Here is a 21348-nt window from a genome sequence, read left to right as displayed (position 1 = left end):
AAGGTTGAAGTTTTGTAGAACTTGAAGCCCTTCTGCCCACAATGTGCGTGTCGAACATGATGCCAAGATAAACTAAGCTTCACTTCCTACACATGATCCATATCTCTTCATCCCCTGCGCATTCATGGATTATGTGGTGTTGGCACAGACATTGCGGGCAGAAGGGCCTGATCTTGTGTAGAAAGGTTCTGCAGATGCTGGTTTAAAGTGAACATAAACACAAAATTCTACATGCTGTTGTAACTCAGCGGGGCAGGCAGCATCTCTGGAGAGAAGGAATGGGTGACGTTTCGGGTCGAGACCCTGCTTCAGACTGAATCTGAACTGAGTCTGAAGAAGGGTCTCGACACGAAACGTCATCCATTCCTTCTCTCCAGAGATACGGCCTGTCCCGTTGAGTTACTCCATCTTTTTGTGTCTGCCCCCTGCTTCAGACTGCTAGTCAGGGATGAGGGAGATACAAAGATACAAGTTCAGGGCCTGTGGAAGATCAGGTCCTGATCTTGTGCTGAGCTGTTCTGTGTATACACGGTGTGGCTTGAGTTCCCAATTCCTACAGGAAGAAAGCCAATGGAATGTTGGCCTTCATAACAAGAGGAGTTGAGTATAGGAGCAAAGAGGTCCTTCTGCAGTTGTACAGGGCCCTAGTGAGACCGCACCTGGAGTACTGTGTGCAGTTTTGGTCTCCAAATTTGAGGAAGGATATTCTTGCTATTGAGGGCGTGCAGCGTAGGTTTACTAGGTTAATTCCCGGAATGGCGGGACTATCATATGTTGAAAGACTGGAGCGACTAGGCTTGTATACACTGGAATTTAGAAGGATGAGAGGGGATCTTATCGAAACATATAAGATTATTAAGGGGTTGGCACGTTAGAGTCAGGAAACATGTTCCCAATGTTGAGGGAGTCCAGAACCAGGGGCCACAGTTTAAGAGTAAGGGGTGGGCCATTTAGAACCGAGATGAGGAAAAACTTTTTCAGTCAGAGAGTTGTAAATCTGTGGAATTCTCTGCCTCAGAAGGCAGTGGAGGCCAATTCTCTGAATGAATTCAAGAGAGAGCTAGATAGAGCTCTTAAGCATAGCGGAGTCAGGGGGTATGGGGAGAAGGCAGGAATGGGGTACTGATTGAGAATGATCAGCCATGATCACATTGAACGGTGGTGCTGGCTCAAAGGGCCGAATGGCCTCCTCCTGCACCTATTGTCTATTGATTGTTTTTTTTAAATTCCCCTGTAGATTCAAGATTCCTAGAGTCAGTGCCTCCCTCCAGGTCTTTTTTGTGTGTGTGTAATGTACAGGTTAGATGTTCACATCAGAGGGTGACTTGGGTGACTTGGATGAACAGGTTAGGTGTTCATTCACAAAATGCTGGAGTAACTCAGCAGGTCAGGCAGCATCTCGGGAGAGAAGGAATGGGTGACGTTTCGGGTCGAGACCCTTCTTCAGACTGAAGGAGGGTCTCGACCCGAAACATCACCCATTCCTTCTCTCCCGAGATGCTGCCTGACCTGCTGAGTTACTCCAGCATTTTGTGAATAAATACCTCCAATTTGTACCAGCATCTGCAGTTATTTTCTCATACTCAGGTTAGACGTTCACATCAGAGGGTGACTTGGGTGACTTGGATGAACAGGTTAAGCGTTCACATCAGAGGGTGTTCACATCAGAGGGTGGGTGACTGCAGATGGCTCGGGTGACTGCAGATGGCTTGGGCGACTGCAGATAGCTTGGGTGACTAGGATGAACAGGCTAGGCGTTCACATCAGAGGGTGTTCACATCAGAGGGTGGGTGACTGCAGATGGCTTGGGTGACTGCAGATGGCTTGGGTGACTTGGATGAACAGGCTAGGCGTTCACATCAGAGGGTGTTCACATCACAGGGTGACTGCAGATGGCGCTTTTTTTGGTTTAATTTTGCCAGGTAGGTTGCTGTGCTGTTTGGGAGGCTGCTGCTGCAATTGGTTCTGTCCTCCAGTGGATGACGTTGAGCAGAGCTGGGTGATACCTTCCGGCTGCAAAGCAGCACAGTTCCTCCGCCTCGCTGCAGGAACAGCAGTCAGTGGTCGAGGAGCCTGGGTTGTGGAGCCGGAGCTGCAGCTGGAGCCGGAGCCGGCAGCCGGCTTGCAGGAGAGGGGAGAGGCGAGAGGCCTTCCTTGCAAAGGTAAAGAGCTGCGGACCCTGTCTCTGTGTGTGTCTCTCTCTGTCTGTGTCTCTGTGTCTACACACACACACACGGCCAGCCGGCTCATTCATTGCTGCCACTCCACCCCTGCTGAACCTCGCATCAATCAATCAATCAGCGCACGCTTTGCATTCCCGTTATTGCAGAGGCAGAGAGGCAGGGACACGGGTAGAGAGACAGAGGCAGGGGTAGAGTAGAGGTAGGGACAGGGGTAGAGTAGAGGTAGGGGTAGAGTAGAGGTAGGGACAGGGGTAGGGGTAGAGTAGAGGTAGGGGTAGAGTAGAGGCAGAGAGGCAGGGACAGAGACAGGGGCAGAGAGGTAGAGGCAGGGGCAGGGACAGAGAGGCAGGGGTAGAGTAGAGGCAGGGGCAGGGAGACAGGGGCAGAGACAGAGAGGCAGGGGCAGAGGGACAAGGGCAGGGCTCCCCACGGTGCGGATTTCATGTCACTTTCACCCGGTTGTTGTCGGCCTCAGCTGGAACCTTTGCAGCAGCGGGGAGCCTGGAGGTGGGTGGGTAGATGGATCTGCCTCGCAAGCTTTCCCTCCATCCCTCCCACCGGCCACGGCTCGCAGCAATTAGAGAGAGAGGGAGAGAGGGAAGGAGAGAGTGAAGGAGGGAGAGGAGGGAAAAGAGGGAGGAGGGAATAAAGGGAGAGGAGGGAGAGAGGGAAGGAGGGAGAGAGAGTGATAGAAGAAGGAGGGAGAAGGGAGAGAGTGGAGGGGGAGAGAGAAGGAGGGGGAGAGTGAAGGGAGGGTGAGAGTGAAGGGGGAGAGAGTGATGGAAGGAGGAGAAAAGGAGGGGAAAGAGGGAGAGAAGGAGGGAGTGAAGGGGAGAGGAGAGAGTGAAGGAGGGAGAGAGTGATGGAGGGAGAGAGTGATGGAGGGAGAGAGTGATGGAGGGAGGAGGGGCGAGAGAGGGGAGAGAAGGAGGGAGAAGGAGGGAGAGAGTGGAGTGGGGAGAGAGAAGGGGGAAAGAGTGAAGGGGAGAGAGTGAAGGAGGGAGGAGAGAAGGAGGGAGAGAGTGAAGGAGGAGAAAAGGAGGGAGAGAGAGAAGGGGGAGATGAGGGGAGAGAGACAGAGGGAGAGAGTGAAGGAGGGAGAGAGGAGAGAGTGAAGGAGAGGAGAGAGCGAGAAGGAAGGAGGGAGGGGAGGGGGGTGGGAGAGGGAAGGAAAGACTTCATGAATGGGGATGATGTCCCTGCATTGAGTGTGACAGTGCGCTGTGCAGATGGACAATGCCGCGGTTCGCAGTGACCTCCACTGTCTTCCCCCTTCTATCTATTTATAATTGATCCCGCTCTCCAGTCATCGGATCCAGCGCTGTTCCTCGTTTGCTGTTAAATTGCATTTACGCAAGATCTTGGCGGTAGAGGCTGTGTGGGTGTTTTATCTTTTGTTTTTTTGGGGGGGGGGGGGGGGGCTTTATTTTCATGGCGGCTTCTCGTGTGCATTTCAAGTGTTCCTATCTAAGCACCACAAGCCTTGTGGAAACGCGTGGAGACAGACATTTCCCTTCCTCACTCTCTCTCTCTCTCTCTCTCTCTCTCTCTCTCGCTAACACACACACACACCTCCAATGAGAGGGATCTGTCTTCAACATCCCACTGTTCAAATTCCTCAAATTTGCAAACTCATGGTGCGTGGAGTAACTGAGATTACGTAAATAGTGTCTGCTTTTGTTATCGGCAGCATGTGGAAGATGGCTGAACTTTGAGAATACAGAACAAACAGTCCTGCACGGTAACGGCCATTCGGCCCACAATGTTTGTGCTGAACATGATGCCAAGTTAGTCTGAAGAAGGGTCTCGACCCGAGGCGTCACCCATTCCTTCTCTCCCGAGATGCTGCCTGACCTGCTGAGTTACTCCAGCATTTTGTGAATAAATCGATTTGTACCAGCATCTGCAGTTATTTTCTTATACTACATGATGCCAAGTTAACCTGCCTGTACATGAATCTGTAGAAACTGGGAACTCGAGCCACACCATGTACATATAGAACAGTACAGCATAAGATCACTGTACTGTTCGGCCCACAATGTCTTTGCTGACCAAAACTTATCTGCACATAATCCATATTCCTCCATTCCCTGCGCACCCATGCTCCTATCTAGAAGCCTCTGAAACGCCTCTTTTGTACCTGCCTGTGATGTGAATTGATATTGTTAAACAGACCTTTAGACTTTAGAGATACAGCTTGGTAAAAGGCCCTTCAGCCCAATGAGTCCGTGCCGACCAGCGATCACCCTGTACACTAAGTGTAAGAAAATAACTGCAGATGCTGGTGCATATTATTCACAAAATGCTGGAGTAACTCAGCAGGTCAGGCAGCATCTCAGGAGAGAAGGAATGGGCGACGTTTCGGGTCGAGAACCTACGCACACTGGGGACAAATATTTTTACAATTTACCAAAGACAATTTACATGCAAACCTGTATGTCTTTGGAGTGTGGGAGGAAACCGGAGCACCTGGAGAAAACCCAGGTGGAGACAGGGAGAATGTATAAACTCTGTACAGCCAACACCCATAGTTAGGATCTAACCTGGGTCTCTGGCACTGTAAGGCAGCAACTCTACTGCTTGCAACAGTGCCACCCAGACCAGAAATGTATGAAATGTTGCTTTGTAGACTGACAATTGGAGATCTATTCTATGGTGAAATGATGGCATTTATTAAGAGAATTCCTGCACATAGTTTCACCTTGCAAGCCTGCCAATTACATGGTAGGCTGGTTCCAGATTCTCACATTGCAACGTAATCGGTCTTATTTTTCATTTGATTTTCAGATCTAGCGACGTACGCAGACTGGCCTGGATTGTCAAGTCATGTCAGCAGAGCAACTGATCGATACCTGACTGTCCCTGGGGGCCGGTGTGTGGGAAAACTGTCCCCCGCCTACCCTCTGCTGTATTCTCGTATCAGACGCTCAACCCCCTCCGTCTCTGTTCCTCCCGGAAACTGATGGGAACCGGCAAAAACACAACCACCAAGGGCAGCATGGAGTCCGGGAGCACATCCGATAGCAAGTATGAGGATGAGAAACACTCGGCTTCATTGTGCCCAGTGCCGGTAAGAGACGAACAAAGCATCAGCCTGCATTTGTGTAGCGCCTTGCACCCATTTGGATAGCAGCCTGAGCACGATACGATACGACAGAATTATTTATTTATCCCAGGAGGGAAATTGATCTGCCAACAGTTGTAAAACACAAAATGCATGATACATGAAATTAAAGTGACGGGTGGAAAGGATTGGGGATGTGCAAAGATTGGGGGGGGGGGGGGGGGGGGGTCAGACTACTCCACGATAGAAGGGGGAGGAGTTGTACAGTTTGATAGCCACAGGGAAGAAGGATCTCTTGTGGCGTTCTGTACTGAGCGTGAGGGAAGCAATATTTGTCACACTCTGCCCTGTAGCAAGGGAAGGTCTGGCTGATGAGACGCTTTATAAGGAATGTAAGAAAATAACTGCAGATGCTGGCACGAATCGAAGGTATTTATTCACAAAATGCTGGAGTAACTCAGCAGGTCAGGCAGCATCTCAGGAGAGAAGGAATGGGCGTCGTTTCGGGTCGAGACCCTTCTTCAGTTACTCCAGCATTTTGTGAATAAATACCTTCGCTGTGTAAGGAGTGTCATTGAGCAAAGGAGTGAGGTTTAAGGAGATAATTCATTGATTTTGTTTATTGAAAGATACAGCATATAAACAGGACCTTCAGCCCATCGGGTTTGTGCTGATCAGCGATCTCCACTGGTTCTATGTTATCCCACTTTCGCAACCACCCCTTACACGCCCGGGGGAGTTTACAGAGCACCACTTAACCTACAGGTCTGTAGAAACAAGGAGCTGCAGATGCTGGCTTATATTAAAAGTGCCGGAATAACTCAGCGGGTCAGGCGGCATCACTGGAGAAAAAGGATCAGTGTCGTTTCGGGTCAGGACCCTTTCTTCAGATTCTGTCGTCTTCCAAGGTTTTTCCTCCTTTGTGAGGTGCCACCTGACCTGCTGAGTTACACTAGCGCTTTGCGTCAACCTACCAATCTGCACGCCTTTGGGATGTGGGAGGAAACCAGAGCACCCGGAAGAGACCCACGTGGTCGCAGGTAGAGCGCACAAACTCCGCGCGGACACGCCCGAGGTGGGGATCGAACCCGGATCTCTCGCGCTGTGGGGCAGTGCCGCCCTGAATTCCAGGGTTGGCTGATGAACGACTGAATGGCTGCCTGCGGTGGGAATTATTAAATTCTGACATGCAGTAGACGGCAGGTAGAAGTGGCGCGGAGATCTCGGAGGTTAGTTCCAGAGGGAACAAAATACGAGCTGCTGGAGAGACTGGGTAGCATTTGTGGCGGCCGAAAGATTGTTGAGACCCTGTGTGAGTTTCAGTGGAGAAAGCATTCAATCCTTTGTTTGGGACCTCTGTGTTTCTATGTGTGAGTGAATGAGAGAGAGTGAGAAGGGCCAATATTGGAACATTCAAACACCTAAAAAGGGGCGGCACGGTAGCGCAGCGGTAGAGTTGCTGCTTTACAGCGAATGCAGCGCCGGAGACTCAGGTTCGATCCTGACTACGGGTGCTGCACTGTAAGGAGTTTGTACGTTCTCCCCGTGACCTGCGTGGGTTTTCTCCGAGATCTTCGGTTTCCTCCCACACTCCAAAGACGTACGGGTATGTAGGTTAATTGGCTGGGTAAATGTAAAAATTGTCCCTAGTGGGTGTAGGATAGTGTTAATGTACGGGGATCACTGGGCGGCACGGACTTGGAGGGCCGAAAAGGCCTGTTTCCGGCTGTATATATATGATGATGATGATGAATTACAGGATCGATTCAGTGTATCATAGAAACAGAGAAAATTGGTGCAGGAGTAGGCCTTTTGGCCCTTCGAGCCAGCACCGCCATACAATATGATCATGGCTGATCATCTAAAATCAGTACCCCGTTCCTGCTTTCTCCCCATATCCCTTGATTCCGTTAGCCCTAAGAGCTCTATCTAACTCTCTCTTGAAAACATCCAGTGAATTGGCCCCCACTGCCTTCTGTGGCAGAGAATTCCACAGATTCACAACTCTGGGTGAATTTTTTTTTCTTCTCATCTCAGTCCTAAATGGCCTAACCCTTATTCTTAAACTGTGACGCCTGGTTCTGGAATCCCCCAATATGGTCTTTTGAAAGAATGATATAATTTATCCTGCACACTGTAGCTCTTCCCGACAAGCCAGCTCTCCACAACAGCAACCCCAATTGTCTTTGGAAAGAGAGGCGCAATGCTGGAGTAACTCGGCGGGTCAGACACCATCTCTGGACGTTTGCTGTTAGCAGTCAGAAGGTGGTGGGTTCGAGACCCGCTCCAGACAACGAGCAGAAAAATCATCCTCTGACACTCCAGTGCTAAATCCTGCCATGACATTTTATGCCAAAGATGGACATAGCATTTTCTGTGGCAGTATTTTGAGGGTTATTCCGTGATCATCATATCATATCATATCATATATATACAGCCGGAAACAGGCCTTTTCGGCCCACCAAGTCCGTGCCCCCCAGCGATCCCCGTACATTAACATTATCCTACACCCACTAGGGACAATTTTTACATTTACCCAGTCAATTAACCTACATACCTGTACGTCTTTGGAGTGTGGGAGGAAACCGAAGATCTCGGAGAAAACCCACGCAGGTCACGAGGAGAACGTACAAACTCCTTGCAGTGCAGCACCCGTAGTCAGGATCGAACCTGAGTCTCCGGCGCTGCATTCGCTGTAAAGCAGCAACTCTACCGCTGCGCTACCGTGCCGCCCCAGTATCCCTTGATAAACGTTACAGAAGAAAAAGGAAGATTGCCTTGTCACTGTTACGGTGTAGCTTGTACCAGCTTGCTGAGTTACAGTGTCTGCAAGGGTTTGGATGTAACACCGACTGCTTTACAAAAGCACTCTATGTCTGAAAGGGATGTTAGGGCTCCAAGAGAAGTGCATCTTTTATGAATGATCCTGTGGAATGCCATTTCCCATCCTTTGTGTTCCAAGAAGCAGCATATTTCAACTCTTAACTTCCCCCTGTCAGTAGAAAATTCTCCTTGCACCACCTTTTTATTCTGATGGCTCTTTTACATTGACAGTATCTGATCATAAGACACAGGAGCAGAGTTAGGCTATTCAGCCCATCAAGTCTACTCCACCATTCAATCGTGACTGATCTTTTTTTCCCCCCTCAACCCCCTTTTCCTGCCTTCTCCCCATAACCTTTGACACCTTTACTGATCAAGAATCAGTCTGAAGAAGGGTCTCGACCCGAAACGTCACCCACTCCTTCTCTCCTGACATGTTGCCTGACCCGCTGATTTGCTCCAGCATTTTGTGGATACCTTCAATTTGAACCAGCATCTGGAGTTATTTTCCTACAAGAATCTATCAATCTCCGCTTTAAAAATACCCAATGACTTAGCCTCAGCCGCTGTCTGTGGTAATGAATTCCACAGATTTACTACCCTCTAGTTAAAGAAATCCCTCCTTATCTCTATTTTAAAGGTACGTCCTTTTATTCTGAGGATCTGCCATGTGGTCCTAGACTTTCCCATTACAGGAAATCTTTTCCACGTCCATTCTATCTATCATATCATATCATATCATATATATACAGCCGGAAACAGGCCTTTTCGGCCCACCAAGTCCGTGCCGCCCAGCGATCCCCGTACATTAACACTATCCTACACCCACTAGGGACATTTTTTACATTCACCCAGCCAATTAACCTACATACCTGTACGTCTTTGGAGTGTGGGAGGAAACCGAAGATCTCTGAGAAAACCCACGCAGGTCACGGGGAGAACGTACAAACTCCTTACAGTGCAGCACCCGTAGTCAGGATCGAACCTGAGTCTCCGGCGCTGCATTCGCTGTAAAGCAGCAACTCTACCGCTGCGCTACCGTGCCGCCCTATCTAGTCTTTCATTATTCGGTAGGTTTGATGAGATCCGCCCTCTAAACTCCAGCGAGTACAGGCTCAAAGCTATCAAACTCTCCAAAATACCTTAACCCAATCATCCCTGGGATAATTCTCGTAAACCTCCTCTGGACCCTCTCCAATGCCCCAGAACATCCCTCCTCGGCCCATAGCTGCTCCCAATATTAGAAATGCGGTCTAACCAGCACCTGATAAAGCCTCAGCATGACATCCTTGCTTTTATATTCTAGTCCACTCGAGATGAAGGCAAACATTGCATTTGCCCTTACGACTGACTTAACCTTTTGTGAATTCCGCGCTGGCACTCCCAGGTCTCTTTACACCTCCAATTTCTGATTCCTCTCCCCATTTTGAAAGTAGTCCATGCCTGCATTCCTTCTCGCGAAAGTGTGTGACCGTAAACTTTGCTATGCTGCATTCCGTTGGCCACTTCCGTTCCGCCCACTCTCCCAACCTGCTTCCTCAGCCGGTCAGCCTGCGGTCTGCTGCGCTGTCTGTCTTTGCATCATCCAAAAACCTGGCCACAAAGCTGTCAGTTCCATCATCTTGATCATCAACGCATAATGTGAGAAGTAGAGGACCCAACACCGATGGCTATGCAACACCACTCTTCACCTGCACTCAACCAGAAAAGGCTCCCTCTATTCCCACTCTTTGCCTACAATGCTAAAGCACTATATTTTGCTCCCTGTTATTTTTCTCTTTGCACTACCTGTTGTACTTCTGTACGGCATGATTATACTTGTGCATGGCACGGTTTGATTCGACTGGATCGCATCAAAAACAAATGCTTTTCGCCGCATGTCAGCACGCATGGCAGTAATAAAACCAATACCGTCCAAATGTTTTTTTAACCGTTGTCGTTGTACTTGCCATGACCAGCGTTCAACACTTCCAGTGACCGCTCATCCCCACCACCCCACGGGTGAAATGCCTGCCCCTCACATCTCCTTTAAATTATCCCCCCTCTCTTTTTAAATCTGTGACCTCTGGTTTTAGATTCCACTACCCCGGGAGTAAAAGGCTACAACTATTTGTGTAGGATGGAACTGCAGATGCTGGTTTAAACCGACGATAGACACAAAAAGCTGGAGTAACTCAGCGGGACAGGCAGCATCTCTGGAGAGAAGGAATGGGTGATGTTTTGGGTCGAGACCGTTCTTTGGACGAAACGTCACCCATTCCTTCTCTCCAAAGGTGCTGCCTGTCCTGCTGAGTTACTCCACCTTTTTGTGTCTATCTTAGGGGCAATTACTTATTATGTCATGAGTCTATTCAGCCCAATGCATTGATGCTCGTTCATTGCAGTCGTTCTCTGACTTATCCCACATCCCAATCCCTGTTTGCTCTCCAAAGCAATGTTTTTCCCCAAGAACTTAACCAGTTACCTTTTAAATGTGATGCTTAAATCTACTATAATTGCCAATTCATGTCCGATCCTGTAAAACAGTAGTTCAATGGTACTTTATTGCCACATGTACAGTGAAAATCCTTTTGGCATGCAATTCGGTATATATATTAAAGATGGACACAAACTAGAACAGATAAATATAATGGACCCGAAACGTCACCCAGTCCTTCTATCCAGAGATGCTGCTTGTCCCGCTGAGTTATTTCAGCATATTATGTCTATCTTCAGTGTAAGCCAGCATCTGCAGTTCGTTACTACACATTTAGTACAAGTATATTACTATACATAGCTCATCTTGGATACAGTGCAAGTATACCGAGACAGTATGTCTTAAGTAGTTTTCCCTTCTCCTCTGCAGTGACAAGTACAATCGGGCCCTCACAAACCCTTCCCTAAGAGTCATCTTGTTTGACGTATACAGAAATTTAATAATCGTCCTAGATTTTGAAATTGGGCATCATGTGAGTCTTGCTCCTTTACCCTCTTTGAACTTTGATACAATGAGTTTGCTGTAGTTGTTGATCTAATTGGTGTATACATTCTAGATCTGTATGCAACTCGTCTATCCGCTGAGATTTCCTTGTTCCCTGTTCCTAAATGTAATCTGCAAACCCCTTGCACTCTTGCTTTTGAAACTACAACTTCCCATTTTTGAGTATTGACCTTCCTCCAGGCTGTGTTTCCTTCTGAACTCTCTGTTGAACTTCCTACTCAGCAGCTTGACTATGGGGGAGATGGGAGAGATACAGCGTGGAAACAGGCCCTTCAGCCAACTGGGCCCGCACCGACCAGCGATCCCCACATATTAACACTATCCTACACACACTAGGGACAATTTTTACATTTACCAAGCCAATTAACCTACAAACCTGTACGCCTTAGGAGTGAGGGAGGAAACCGAAGATCTCGGCGAAAACCCACGCAGGTCACAGGGAGTACGTATAAACTCCGTACAGACAGCACCCTTAGTCTCCAGTGCTGCAAGTGCTGTAAGGCAGCCTCTCTACCGTTGGACTTGGCTGGTGATTTGCCAACCGTCCTTAGAACTCTAGTAAAAAGGGGCTTATAAGCGCAAACTCAAGATCAGACTAGCTTGGGAGTTTTGAGACGGCACCTTCTAAGAAAAATACCCATTGCGTGGGTGAATTTTGACATTTTGATCACGGCTGGTGGTCTGTGCCTCCACAGTTGCTATGAAATATGGATTTTTCAGAACTTAATTGGGCAAAGTGATAATTAACAGCTGCTGTGTATTTAACATAGGAGATTTTCTTTTAAGTTCCACGATAAAGTTGTACTTCTTTTCTTTCTGCTTTGGTCTTGTTTCAACGTTCTACAAATATCAACATTTCTTCAGGCATGCAAATGGTGGTAGGAGGCATAAGCCCACAGGAGTCAAAATTAAGAAGCTGCAGTTTCCAAAAGAGGAGTATTGGGAGTTTAAAGAGGCTCAGTAGAAAAGATAGACGCAAAATGCTGGGGTAACTCAGCAGGTCAGGCAGCATCTCTGGAGAAAAGGAATAGGTTCAGGTTCCTGGGTACGCACATCGCAGAGGATCTTACCTGGTCTACCAACACCATCACCACAGTAAAGAAGGCACAGCAGAGACTCCACTTCCTGAGGATCCTCAGGAAAACCAACCTGCAGGAGAAGCTCATGTTGTCCTTCTATCGCTGCTCCATCGAGAGTGTGCTGGCATACTGTATAACCACATGGTATGCCAGCTGCTCAGAAAAGGACAGGAAGGCCCTTCAGAGGGTCATCACGACGGCCCAGAAGATCATCGGCTGCTCACTGCCCTCCCTGGAGCACCTGTTCAGCCTACGCTGCCTCAGTAGAGCAGGCAAAATAATAAAAGATCCATCCCACCCCGGCCACCGTCTGTTTGTTCATCTGCCCTCTGGTCGACGTTTCAGGTCGATCAAATCCCGAACAAACAGACTTAAGAACAGTTTTTACCCCAGGGCCATACGAGAACTGAACACTACCTTTGCACTAGGCAACACCGTTAAAAAATCTTGTACTTAATATAATTGTATTTAATTGTATTTATGTATTTATTTGTTTTTGCATTTATGGCATATATGTTTGTACGCACCGTCAGGATTGGCTATTTTTTAATTTCGTTGTACTCGTTGCAATGACAATAAATGAATATTATTATTATAGGTGATGTTTTGGATCGAGACCCTTCTTCAGTAGAAAGATGAGTTGCTACAACTCTCTACTGTATTGCGTACAGTTTTGGTCTCCTAATGTATTGCGTACAGTTTTGGTCACCTAATCTGAGGAAAGACATTCTTGCCGTAGAGGGAGTACAGAGAAGGTTCACCAGATTGATTCCTGGGATGGCAGGACTTTCATATGAAGAAAGACTGGATAGACTCGGCTTGTACTCGCTGGAATTTAGAAGATTGAGGGGGGATCTTATAGAAACTTACAAAATTCTTAAGGGGTTGGACAGGCTAGATGCAGGAAGATTGTTCCCGATGTTGGGGAAGTCCAGAACAAGGGGTCACAGTTTAAGGATAAGGGGGAAGTCTTTTAGGACCGAGATGAGAACGTTTTTTTTTCACACAGAGTGGTGAATCTGTGGAATTCTCTGCCACAGAAGGTAGTTGAGGCCAGTTCATTGGCTATATTTAAGAGGGAGTTAGATGTGGCCCTTGTGGCTAAAGGGATTAGGGGGTATGGAGAGAAGGCAGGTACAGGATACTGAGTTGGATGATCAGCCATGATCATATTGAATGGCGGTGCAGGCTCGAAGGGCCGAATGGCCTACTCCTGCACATATTTTCTATGTTACTGAGGAAGGGTTTTGACAGTTGTGGGCCAAATGCAGGCAAGTAGGATTAGCCTAGAATGTGAACTCGGTCAGCATGGACATGTTGGGCCAAAGGGGCCTGCTTCCATGCCATACAGCCCTATGACCAAGAATCTATCCACTCACCTCGTCAACCCAAAACTCAAACGTGGAAAATAAGCACGTCACATGAGGCCCAAATTAAAAAGCGATGGCTGTTATGAAATGCATTTCCCTGCGCAGAAGCCATCCTTTCCTGTCTGTTTTCAGGAACGGGCATACTGTTGGAATCCTGCTACAAATCCAGGAAACCTTGGATGTATCTGGATAAAGCATGTTTAATGGGTTAAGGTGTTGCGTTGCCAAAGAATGTTATTTGCTCACAGACTATTGAGTTTATTGGTTATTGATAATTAATGGTGTGACATTTTATGCTTTTATAGTTGCTATTCAGTATAGGGCTGTCAGAGAAATCAATTGAGGACTTGGACTCGTGGAGAGCGAGAATTTATTACGTGATATCATGGAGGAACTGCCCCGAGAGACAGCTCCTTACGAGTACAGATAGCACAATAGACAATAGGTGCAGGAGGAGGCCATTCAGCCCTTCGAGCCAGCACCGCCATTCAATGTGATCATGGCTGATCATTCTCAATTAGTACCCCGTTCCTGCCTTCTCCCCATACCCCCTGACTCCGCTATCCTTAAGAGCTCTATCCAGCTCTCTCTTGAATGCATTCAGAGAATTGGCCTCCACTGCCTTCTGAGGCAGAGAATTCCACAGATTCACAACTCTCTGACTGAAAAGGTTTTTCCTCATCTCAGTTCTAAATGGCCTACCCCTTATTCTTAAACTGTGGCCCCTTGTTCTGGACTCCCCCAACATTGGGAACATGTTTCCTGCCTCTAACGTGTCCAACCCCTTAATAATCTTATACATTTCGATAAGATCTCCTCTCATCCTTCTAAATTCCAGTGTATACAAGCCTAGTCGCTCCAGTCTTTCAACATATGATAGTCCCGCCATTCCGAGAATTAACCTAGTAAACCTACGCTGCACGCCCTCAATAGCAAGAATATCCTTCCTCAAATTTGGAGACCAAAACTGCACACAGTACTCCAGGTGCGGTCTCACTAGGGCCCTGTACAACTGCAGAAGGACCTCTTTGCTCCTATACTCAACTCAGGACCTCTTTGCTCCTATACTCAACTCCTATATCAACAAGTTTATATAATGCCTAAACATCACTACTCAGACCCATACATAGACGAGGCAGATAATGAAAACAAATAACATTCTTAGATTCTTATAAAATTCTTAGAGGATTGGACAGGGTACATGCGGGAAAAATGTTTCCGATTTTGGGGGAGTCCTGAACCAGGGGTCACAGTTTAAGAATAAGAGGTAGGTCATTTAGGACTGAGATGAGGAAAACCCTTTTCACCCAGAGAATTGTGAATCTGTGGAATTCTCTGCCACAGAAGGCAGTGGAGGCCAGTTCACTGGATGTTTTCAAAAGAGAGTTAGATTTAGCTCTTAGGGTTAAGGGAATCAAGGGATATGGGGGAAAAAGCAAGAACGGGATACTGATTTTGGATGATCAGCCATGATCATGTCGAATGGCGGCGCTGGCTCGAAGGGCTGAATGGCCTAGTCCTGCACCTATTTTCTATGTAACAACATCGGTCACAAAGAGACAGACGACATCTGTGCTGTTCATTTGGCAGTTAACAGCTAACAAATTGATGCATGAAGGAACAGATGGCTCTCTTAAGAATAATGCGGCTTCTCCAGTCTCGCAATAGGTGACAACAAGCAGGACAGTAAAAATTCTCTCACAAGGGCTCAGATGATTAATATTGTGGAATTGTGCCATTGGTGACAACCGGGAGCACACAATTCTGCTTCTAGCATTTTTCACATTGGAGTTCGTCTATCAGGAGAAGGGTCTTGACCCGAAACGTCACCCGTTCCTTCTCTCCTGAGATGCTGCCTGACCCGCTGAGTTACTCCAGCATTTTGTGTCTACCTTCAAGAGAAAGTCAAGAATATTTTATTGTCCACGGAACAATAAAATTCTTATTTGCAGCAGCACAACAGATGTGCAAACATAATTGTTGGGAAGAGGCTGCTCCTGAACCTGGACATTACAGTTTTCTGACTCCTGTGTGAGCGTGGCCAGGGTGGTGTGGGTTTCTGACGCTGGCTGCCTTTGATGGGTGCAGGTAGCGACTCCTGTTGGTCCTTTCGATGGTGGGGAGGTCGGTACCCGTGATGGACTTGGCAGTGTTCACCCCTTTTTGCAAACGTCTTCATTCCTGGGCATTCAAGTTTGCCAAACCAGGCTGTGATGCAACCAGTCAGTGTGCACCTTCAAGAAAGGAGCAAGCAGGTGATTCAGGGTTGGTATGTAGGTAGAAGGGCCTACTTCTGTGCTAAATGATTATGTGCTATATGATTGCACTCAAACCTTAGAACACTTGGGCACAACATTGATGAAATGCCCATCCCCACCTGTGGCGTTTTATCTGTGACTATTCAAGACAATGCCTATAGCTGAGATGTTGGAGCTTGCCTGGGAAAGAGGAAAGGGAGAGTTTGGCTACAAATCTATTATAGTGACTCACCTCTGTGCTGTAAACTCCATCTTTGACTCAATCTGACAGGCCCAGCAGTCCTAATTTTACTGTATGCCAACCACATATAGGCCACAGTCCTTGGTCATTCTGAGTCCTTGTAGCTTCCAATGAATGTTGAAAATGGTAGTGTGTGATTTAAAGACCTCCCCAAGTGAATCTTTACTGAGCAAAACAAAGTGCCAGAGGAGTTCAGGGGTCAAGCAGCCTCTGGGAATGGCACCTCGACAAACTGAAGAGGGTTCCTGACCTGAATCCATATCTCCTCTGCAGAGGCTGCCTGATCTACTGAGTTGCTCCAGCAGCCATTAGTTTATTGTCACGTGTCACAATGAAAAGCATTTGATGCGTGTTCACCAGTCAGTAGGAAGACAATGGATGATAACAATCGATCCATTTACAGTGTATAGATACATGATAAGGGAATAAAGTTTAGTCCCAGGTAAAGTCGGCAAAGTCCGATCAAGTTTAGTCAGAGCATCATCAAAGAGGTAAATAGTAGTTCAGCACTGCTCTCTGGTGGTGATAGGATGAAACCAGGAACTGCTGGTGCTGGTTTACAACAAAAGGCCGAAAGTGCTGGAGTAACTCTTCGGGTTAAGCAGCATCCCTGGAGAACATGGAATGGTATAGGAAAATAACTGCAGATGCTGGTACAAATCGAAGGTATTTATTCACAAAATGCTGGAGTAACTCAGCAGGTCAGGCAGCATCTTGGGAGAGAAGGAATGGTGATGTTTTGGGTCGCGATCCTTCTTCAGACTCCAGCACTTTGTTTTAATTAGTTCTGAGTTTGTCTTTCTATGTAGATATGTCCCTGGCAGGTTGTTGATCTCGTCATTTATGGCCTTGCACTCAGTTATCGCGGCCCTGAGGTCTGGATTCTCTCACTAAGCTTCTACCTTTCTCTTAAAAGTGTTCCTTAAATCTTACCAACACACTATCCTGAGATCTTTTGACACGGAAACAAAGCCGTTCTTTGAGATGGTTTGCTATATTTAAAGCAGGTTCTTTGCTTGATTTACTTGGGTAAAGGTAGACCATTGCTGAACAGTAGAGTCTAGAAACAGGCCCTTCGGCCCACCATGTCTATGCAAACCAAATATTTCATTCAGTTATCCAGAGGCTGAAGATGCTGGTATCCTAGGTTCTGTACCATGGTCATTTGGACCTCTGATGACAAAGCCTCGATCTGAGTCTTTTCATCTTCTATCCCCAAACTACCCGATCTGCTGGGGATCACATTGTCACATGGTGACAAAAACCAGTCCACCTTTGCAATTCTACCTGATGTGAACAGTGAATTCGCAGTTCTTTGATAAATGAGGAGAAAGTGCTTCCTGGGGCAGAAGATAATGCAGGGGACACCATGTTAAGGCGATTGGTAAGTTGAGCCAGAGCAGCCATTTTAGACCCAGAAGGTTCCCGTCACCTGCAAGGTTCTGCATGAAATAAAGGGGGAAACAGATTCGATGGTTAATTCAAAAATGGAATTGGTATATTGTTGACAGGAAGATGGACACAAAAAGCTGGATTAACTCAGCGGGTCAGGCAACATCGCTGGACAAAAGGAATAGGTGACGTTTCGGGTCAAGACCCTTCTTCAGACTGAAAAGTCACCGATTCCTTTTCTCCAGGGATGCTGCCTGACCCATTGAGTTACCCCAGCCTTTTGTGTCTTTCTTTGGTGTAAGCCAGCATCTGCAGTTCCTTCCTGCACATATTGTTGGCAGGAGTTTGGAGTATGGGAATAAGGGGATAGCAAAATCAAAGAGCCAGTACCAAGATGGAGGGATGAATGGCCTGTGTGTGATGAACGGTTTCTCCTGGGTTTAATGAGTTGACAACCAGAGTAGAGATACTTGTACAACTCGCCCATCAACGAACTTGGTGGCCGCTCTGCTTTAAGCGATTGATATTGATATTGATATTGATCAATCGCTTAAAGCAGAGCGGCCACCAAGTTCGTTGATGGGCGAGTTGTACAAGTATCTCTACTCTGGTTGTCAACTCATTAAACCCAGGAGAAACCGTAATCCTCCACTGCTTCGATTCTGGGGGAAATTACCAGAGATACAGAGGGAATCTCTGCATCAGGCATCACAGGAGCAGAACTGAGCCTTTGGGGGCTGGCTCTGATATCGCTGACTGGCGGACGAGGTTTGGAGGGCCAATGTTCTCCTTCATCTAAAGTTTTTGTGCAACCGTTATAATGGCGGAACTGTTTAGCGTAAGCCAGTGTGCCAAGCCTCCATAGTTACAAGTAAAAAGGCATCTTATGTCACCATTTTCAAGAGGTGGTAACTGTGAAGAACGGGGGTAGCAATCCACCCTCGACTTTGCTGAAACCACAACAGGCAAAGTTTGCGTTTGCAGCAGCAGCAGGTGCTTATCTTTGACACGGTGACACAACTGTTAGAGCCGCTGCCTCTCGGCGTCAGACATCCTGGTTCCACCCTGAGCTCGGCCGTTCTGCGTGGAATCTGCACATTCTCCCGGTGACCGTTTAGGTTCCCTCCGGGTGCTCCGGTTTCCTCCCGCTTCCTAAAGACAATAGACAATAGGTGCAGGAGAAGGCCATTCGGCCTTTCGAGCCAGCACCGCCATTCAATGTGATCATGGCTGATCATTCTCAATCAGCTCCTGCCTTCTCCCCATACCCCCTGACTCCGCTCTCCTTAAGACCTCTATCTAGCTCTCTCTTGAATGTATTCAGAGAATTGGCATCCACTGCCTTCTGAGGCAGAGAATTCCACCCATTCACAACTCTCTGACTGAATTTTTTTTTCCTCATCTCAGTTCTAAATGGCCTACCCCTTATTCTTAAACTGTGGCCCCTGGTTCTGGACTCCCCCAACATTGGGAACATGTTTCCTGCCTCTAACGTGTCCAACCCCTTAATAATCTTATACGTTTCGATAAGATCCCCTCTCATCCTTCTAAATTCCAGTGTATACAAGCCTAGTCGCTCCAGTCTTTCAACATATGACAGTCCCGCCATTCCGGGAATTAACCTAGTGAACCTACGCTGCACGCCCTCAATAGCAAGAACGTGCGGGTTTGCAAGTTAATTGGCCCTCTGTAAATTTACCCTTAATGTGCAAAGAGTGGTTGAGAAGCAGCGACAACGTAGAATTGGTGGTTCAGTCCTCGTGTGTCCATGTGCAGAAATCTTTCAACCCTGGTGTTTCTAGGAGGAACACTCCTGTGCAAAACCACTCCACTGCCAATGAGGCAGTCGTGCAAGGGGGTGGGGATGGGGTTTAGACTCTGACAACCACTGACTAGCCGGGCTGAATGTGTAAGAAGGAACTGCAGACGCTGGCTGAAGAAGGGTCTCGACCCGATACGGCATCCATTCCTTCTCTCCATAGATGCTGCCTGACCCGCTGAGTTACTCCAGCTCTTTGTGTCTATCAATAGTCGGGTTGAATGGTCTGCTTCCATGCTCCCGATACTATATAACCATCAAAGCCTGGAATCTGGATCAGAAAAATTCTTTCTCCGCCTCCTTTTTTAAATTCGGTGGTCACTGAGAAATTTAATGTTGATTCCTCGCTAATCACATCGGCAACTTAATCCCTGCAAATTATTTCCTCGCACGCCATGTCCATCAATTCCACCCTGTGCTCCCATTTTGTGTTCCCCAGTGCCGGCAGTAATTTGCAGTAAGTGATTAACACACTCCATAGCACGAAGATAGACACAAAAAGCTGGAGGAACTCAGCGGGTCAGGCGGCATCTCCGGAGAGAAGGAGTAAGTGACGTTTTGGTTCGAGACCCTTCTTCAGAATCGGAGCTGTACGGCAGCAGCACTATCTTCTGTACCTCTGTGACGTTCTCATGACTTGCCCTGCTTCTCTGCAGGTCCAAGGTGCAGGTCCCTGGTGCTGTCGTGCCAAACAGGTTTAGTTTAGTTAAGGGATACAGCGTGGAAACGGGTCCTTCAACCCAACAAGTCCACGCCAACCATCGATCGCCTGCCCACTGGTTCTGTCCTACGCACGAGGAACAATTTACAGAAGCCAATTAACCTACAAACCTGCACGTCTTTGGAGTGTGGGAGGAAACTGGAGCACCCGGAGAAAACCTGTGTGGTCACAGGGAGAATAGACAATAGACAATAGGTGCAGGAGTAGGCCATTCGGCCCTTCAATAGACAATAGACAATAGGTGCAGGAGTAGGCCATTCGGCCCTTCAATAGACAATAGACAATAGACAATAGACAATAGGTGCAGGAGTAGGCCATTCAGCCCTTCGAGCCAGCACCGCCATTCAATGCGATCATGGCTGATCATTCTCAATCAGTACCCCGTTCCTGCCTTCTCCCCATAGCCACTGACTCCGCTATCCTTAAGAGCTCCATCTAGCTCTCTCTTGAATGCATTCAGAGAATTGGCCTCCACTGCCTTCTGAGGCAGAGAATTCCACAGATTCACAACTCTCTGACTGAAAAGGTTTTTCCTCATCTCAGTTCTAAATGGCCTACCCCTTATTCTTAAACTGTTCTGGACTCCCCCAACGTTGGGAACATGTTTCCTGCCTCTAACGTGTAACGTGCAAACTGCGTACAGACAGCACCGGGAGTCGGATTTGAACCAGGGTCCCTGGCGCTGTGAGGCAGCAACTCTCCCGATGCCTCTCTGTGCCGCCCATTTTGCAGCTTCTGGAAAATGGCTCTGCAGAAATTGACGTCGCGGTTCAAAGCACCTCGAAAGTATCTTATTGTTACGGGCTAGACGATAGCAGGAGATTGTGGAGAGCACTCTGTGATTACGAGTCCCTGTCTTTGAGATGTTTTCAAAGAGGATTCCTCTGTCGTGGAAACTGTAATGCTCTGATGTTAACAAGAGGAAGTAAAACCTTCTCGGAGATGAAGGGAACATTTACAGGACCACCCATGCAGCTGACTTCTAAGGCAGCAGTTTTCTGCAATGTTTGCGATAGGCAATTGGGAGAAGTGTGTGTCGGTTGGTGGTTGTTATCAGTGCGGACTAGGTGGGCCATAATTCCTGGCTCATGCTGTATCTCTACATGGCAGAGCTTCAGGGTGATTGTACGTGTTGAGTGATGATGGGGAACCAGATGGATATTATGGTTCCCACTAGATGAATCTGCCTCCGCGGGTCGGGCGGGGAAGAGCGGGCGGGGAAGTGCATCCCTGAGGTTTTTTGAGTGGGGGAGATCCTGGGCAAGGCTGGTGACTTTAGGGCAGAGTGGCAGCTGGACCAGGCTTTGGGGATCGAAGGGGAGGGACACCGAAAAGGGCGAGCCTTAGCGATGGGTGGGTTGTCTCAGATGGGAGGGGAGAGAGAACACTCTTTTAGCTGGAGAGGACGGAGGAGAAAG

The 21348-nt window shown here is 47.7% G+C and overlaps 1 protein-coding gene across 1 annotated transcript in view; it reads left to right on the top strand.

The window, feature by feature from the left end:
- The first annotated feature begins 1993 nt into the window (after window positions 1-1993).
- Window positions 1994-21348, top strand: part of slc23a2 (solute carrier family 23 member 2) — a 77987-nt gene continuing 58632 nt past the window's right edge. Inside the window, exons 1-2 of the mRNA XM_078429178.1 lie at window positions 1994-2162; window positions 4971-5253. Of these exons, the coding sequence (XP_078285304.1) occupies window positions 5146-5253 (108 nt within the window). The 5' untranslated portion in view covers window positions 1994-2162; window positions 4971-5145. The remainder of the gene's footprint in view (window positions 2163-4970; window positions 5254-21348) is intronic.

Source organism: Rhinoraja longicauda, chromosome 36, assembly GCF_053455715.1.
Source record: "Rhinoraja longicauda isolate Sanriku21f chromosome 36, sRhiLon1.1, whole genome shotgun sequence".
NCBI classification, from domain to species: Eukaryota; Metazoa; Chordata; class Chondrichthyes; order Rajiformes; family Arhynchobatidae; genus Rhinoraja; species Rhinoraja longicauda.
Note: the sequence above shows the minus strand (reverse complement) of the source record. Positions and strands in the feature narration are given on the sequence as shown.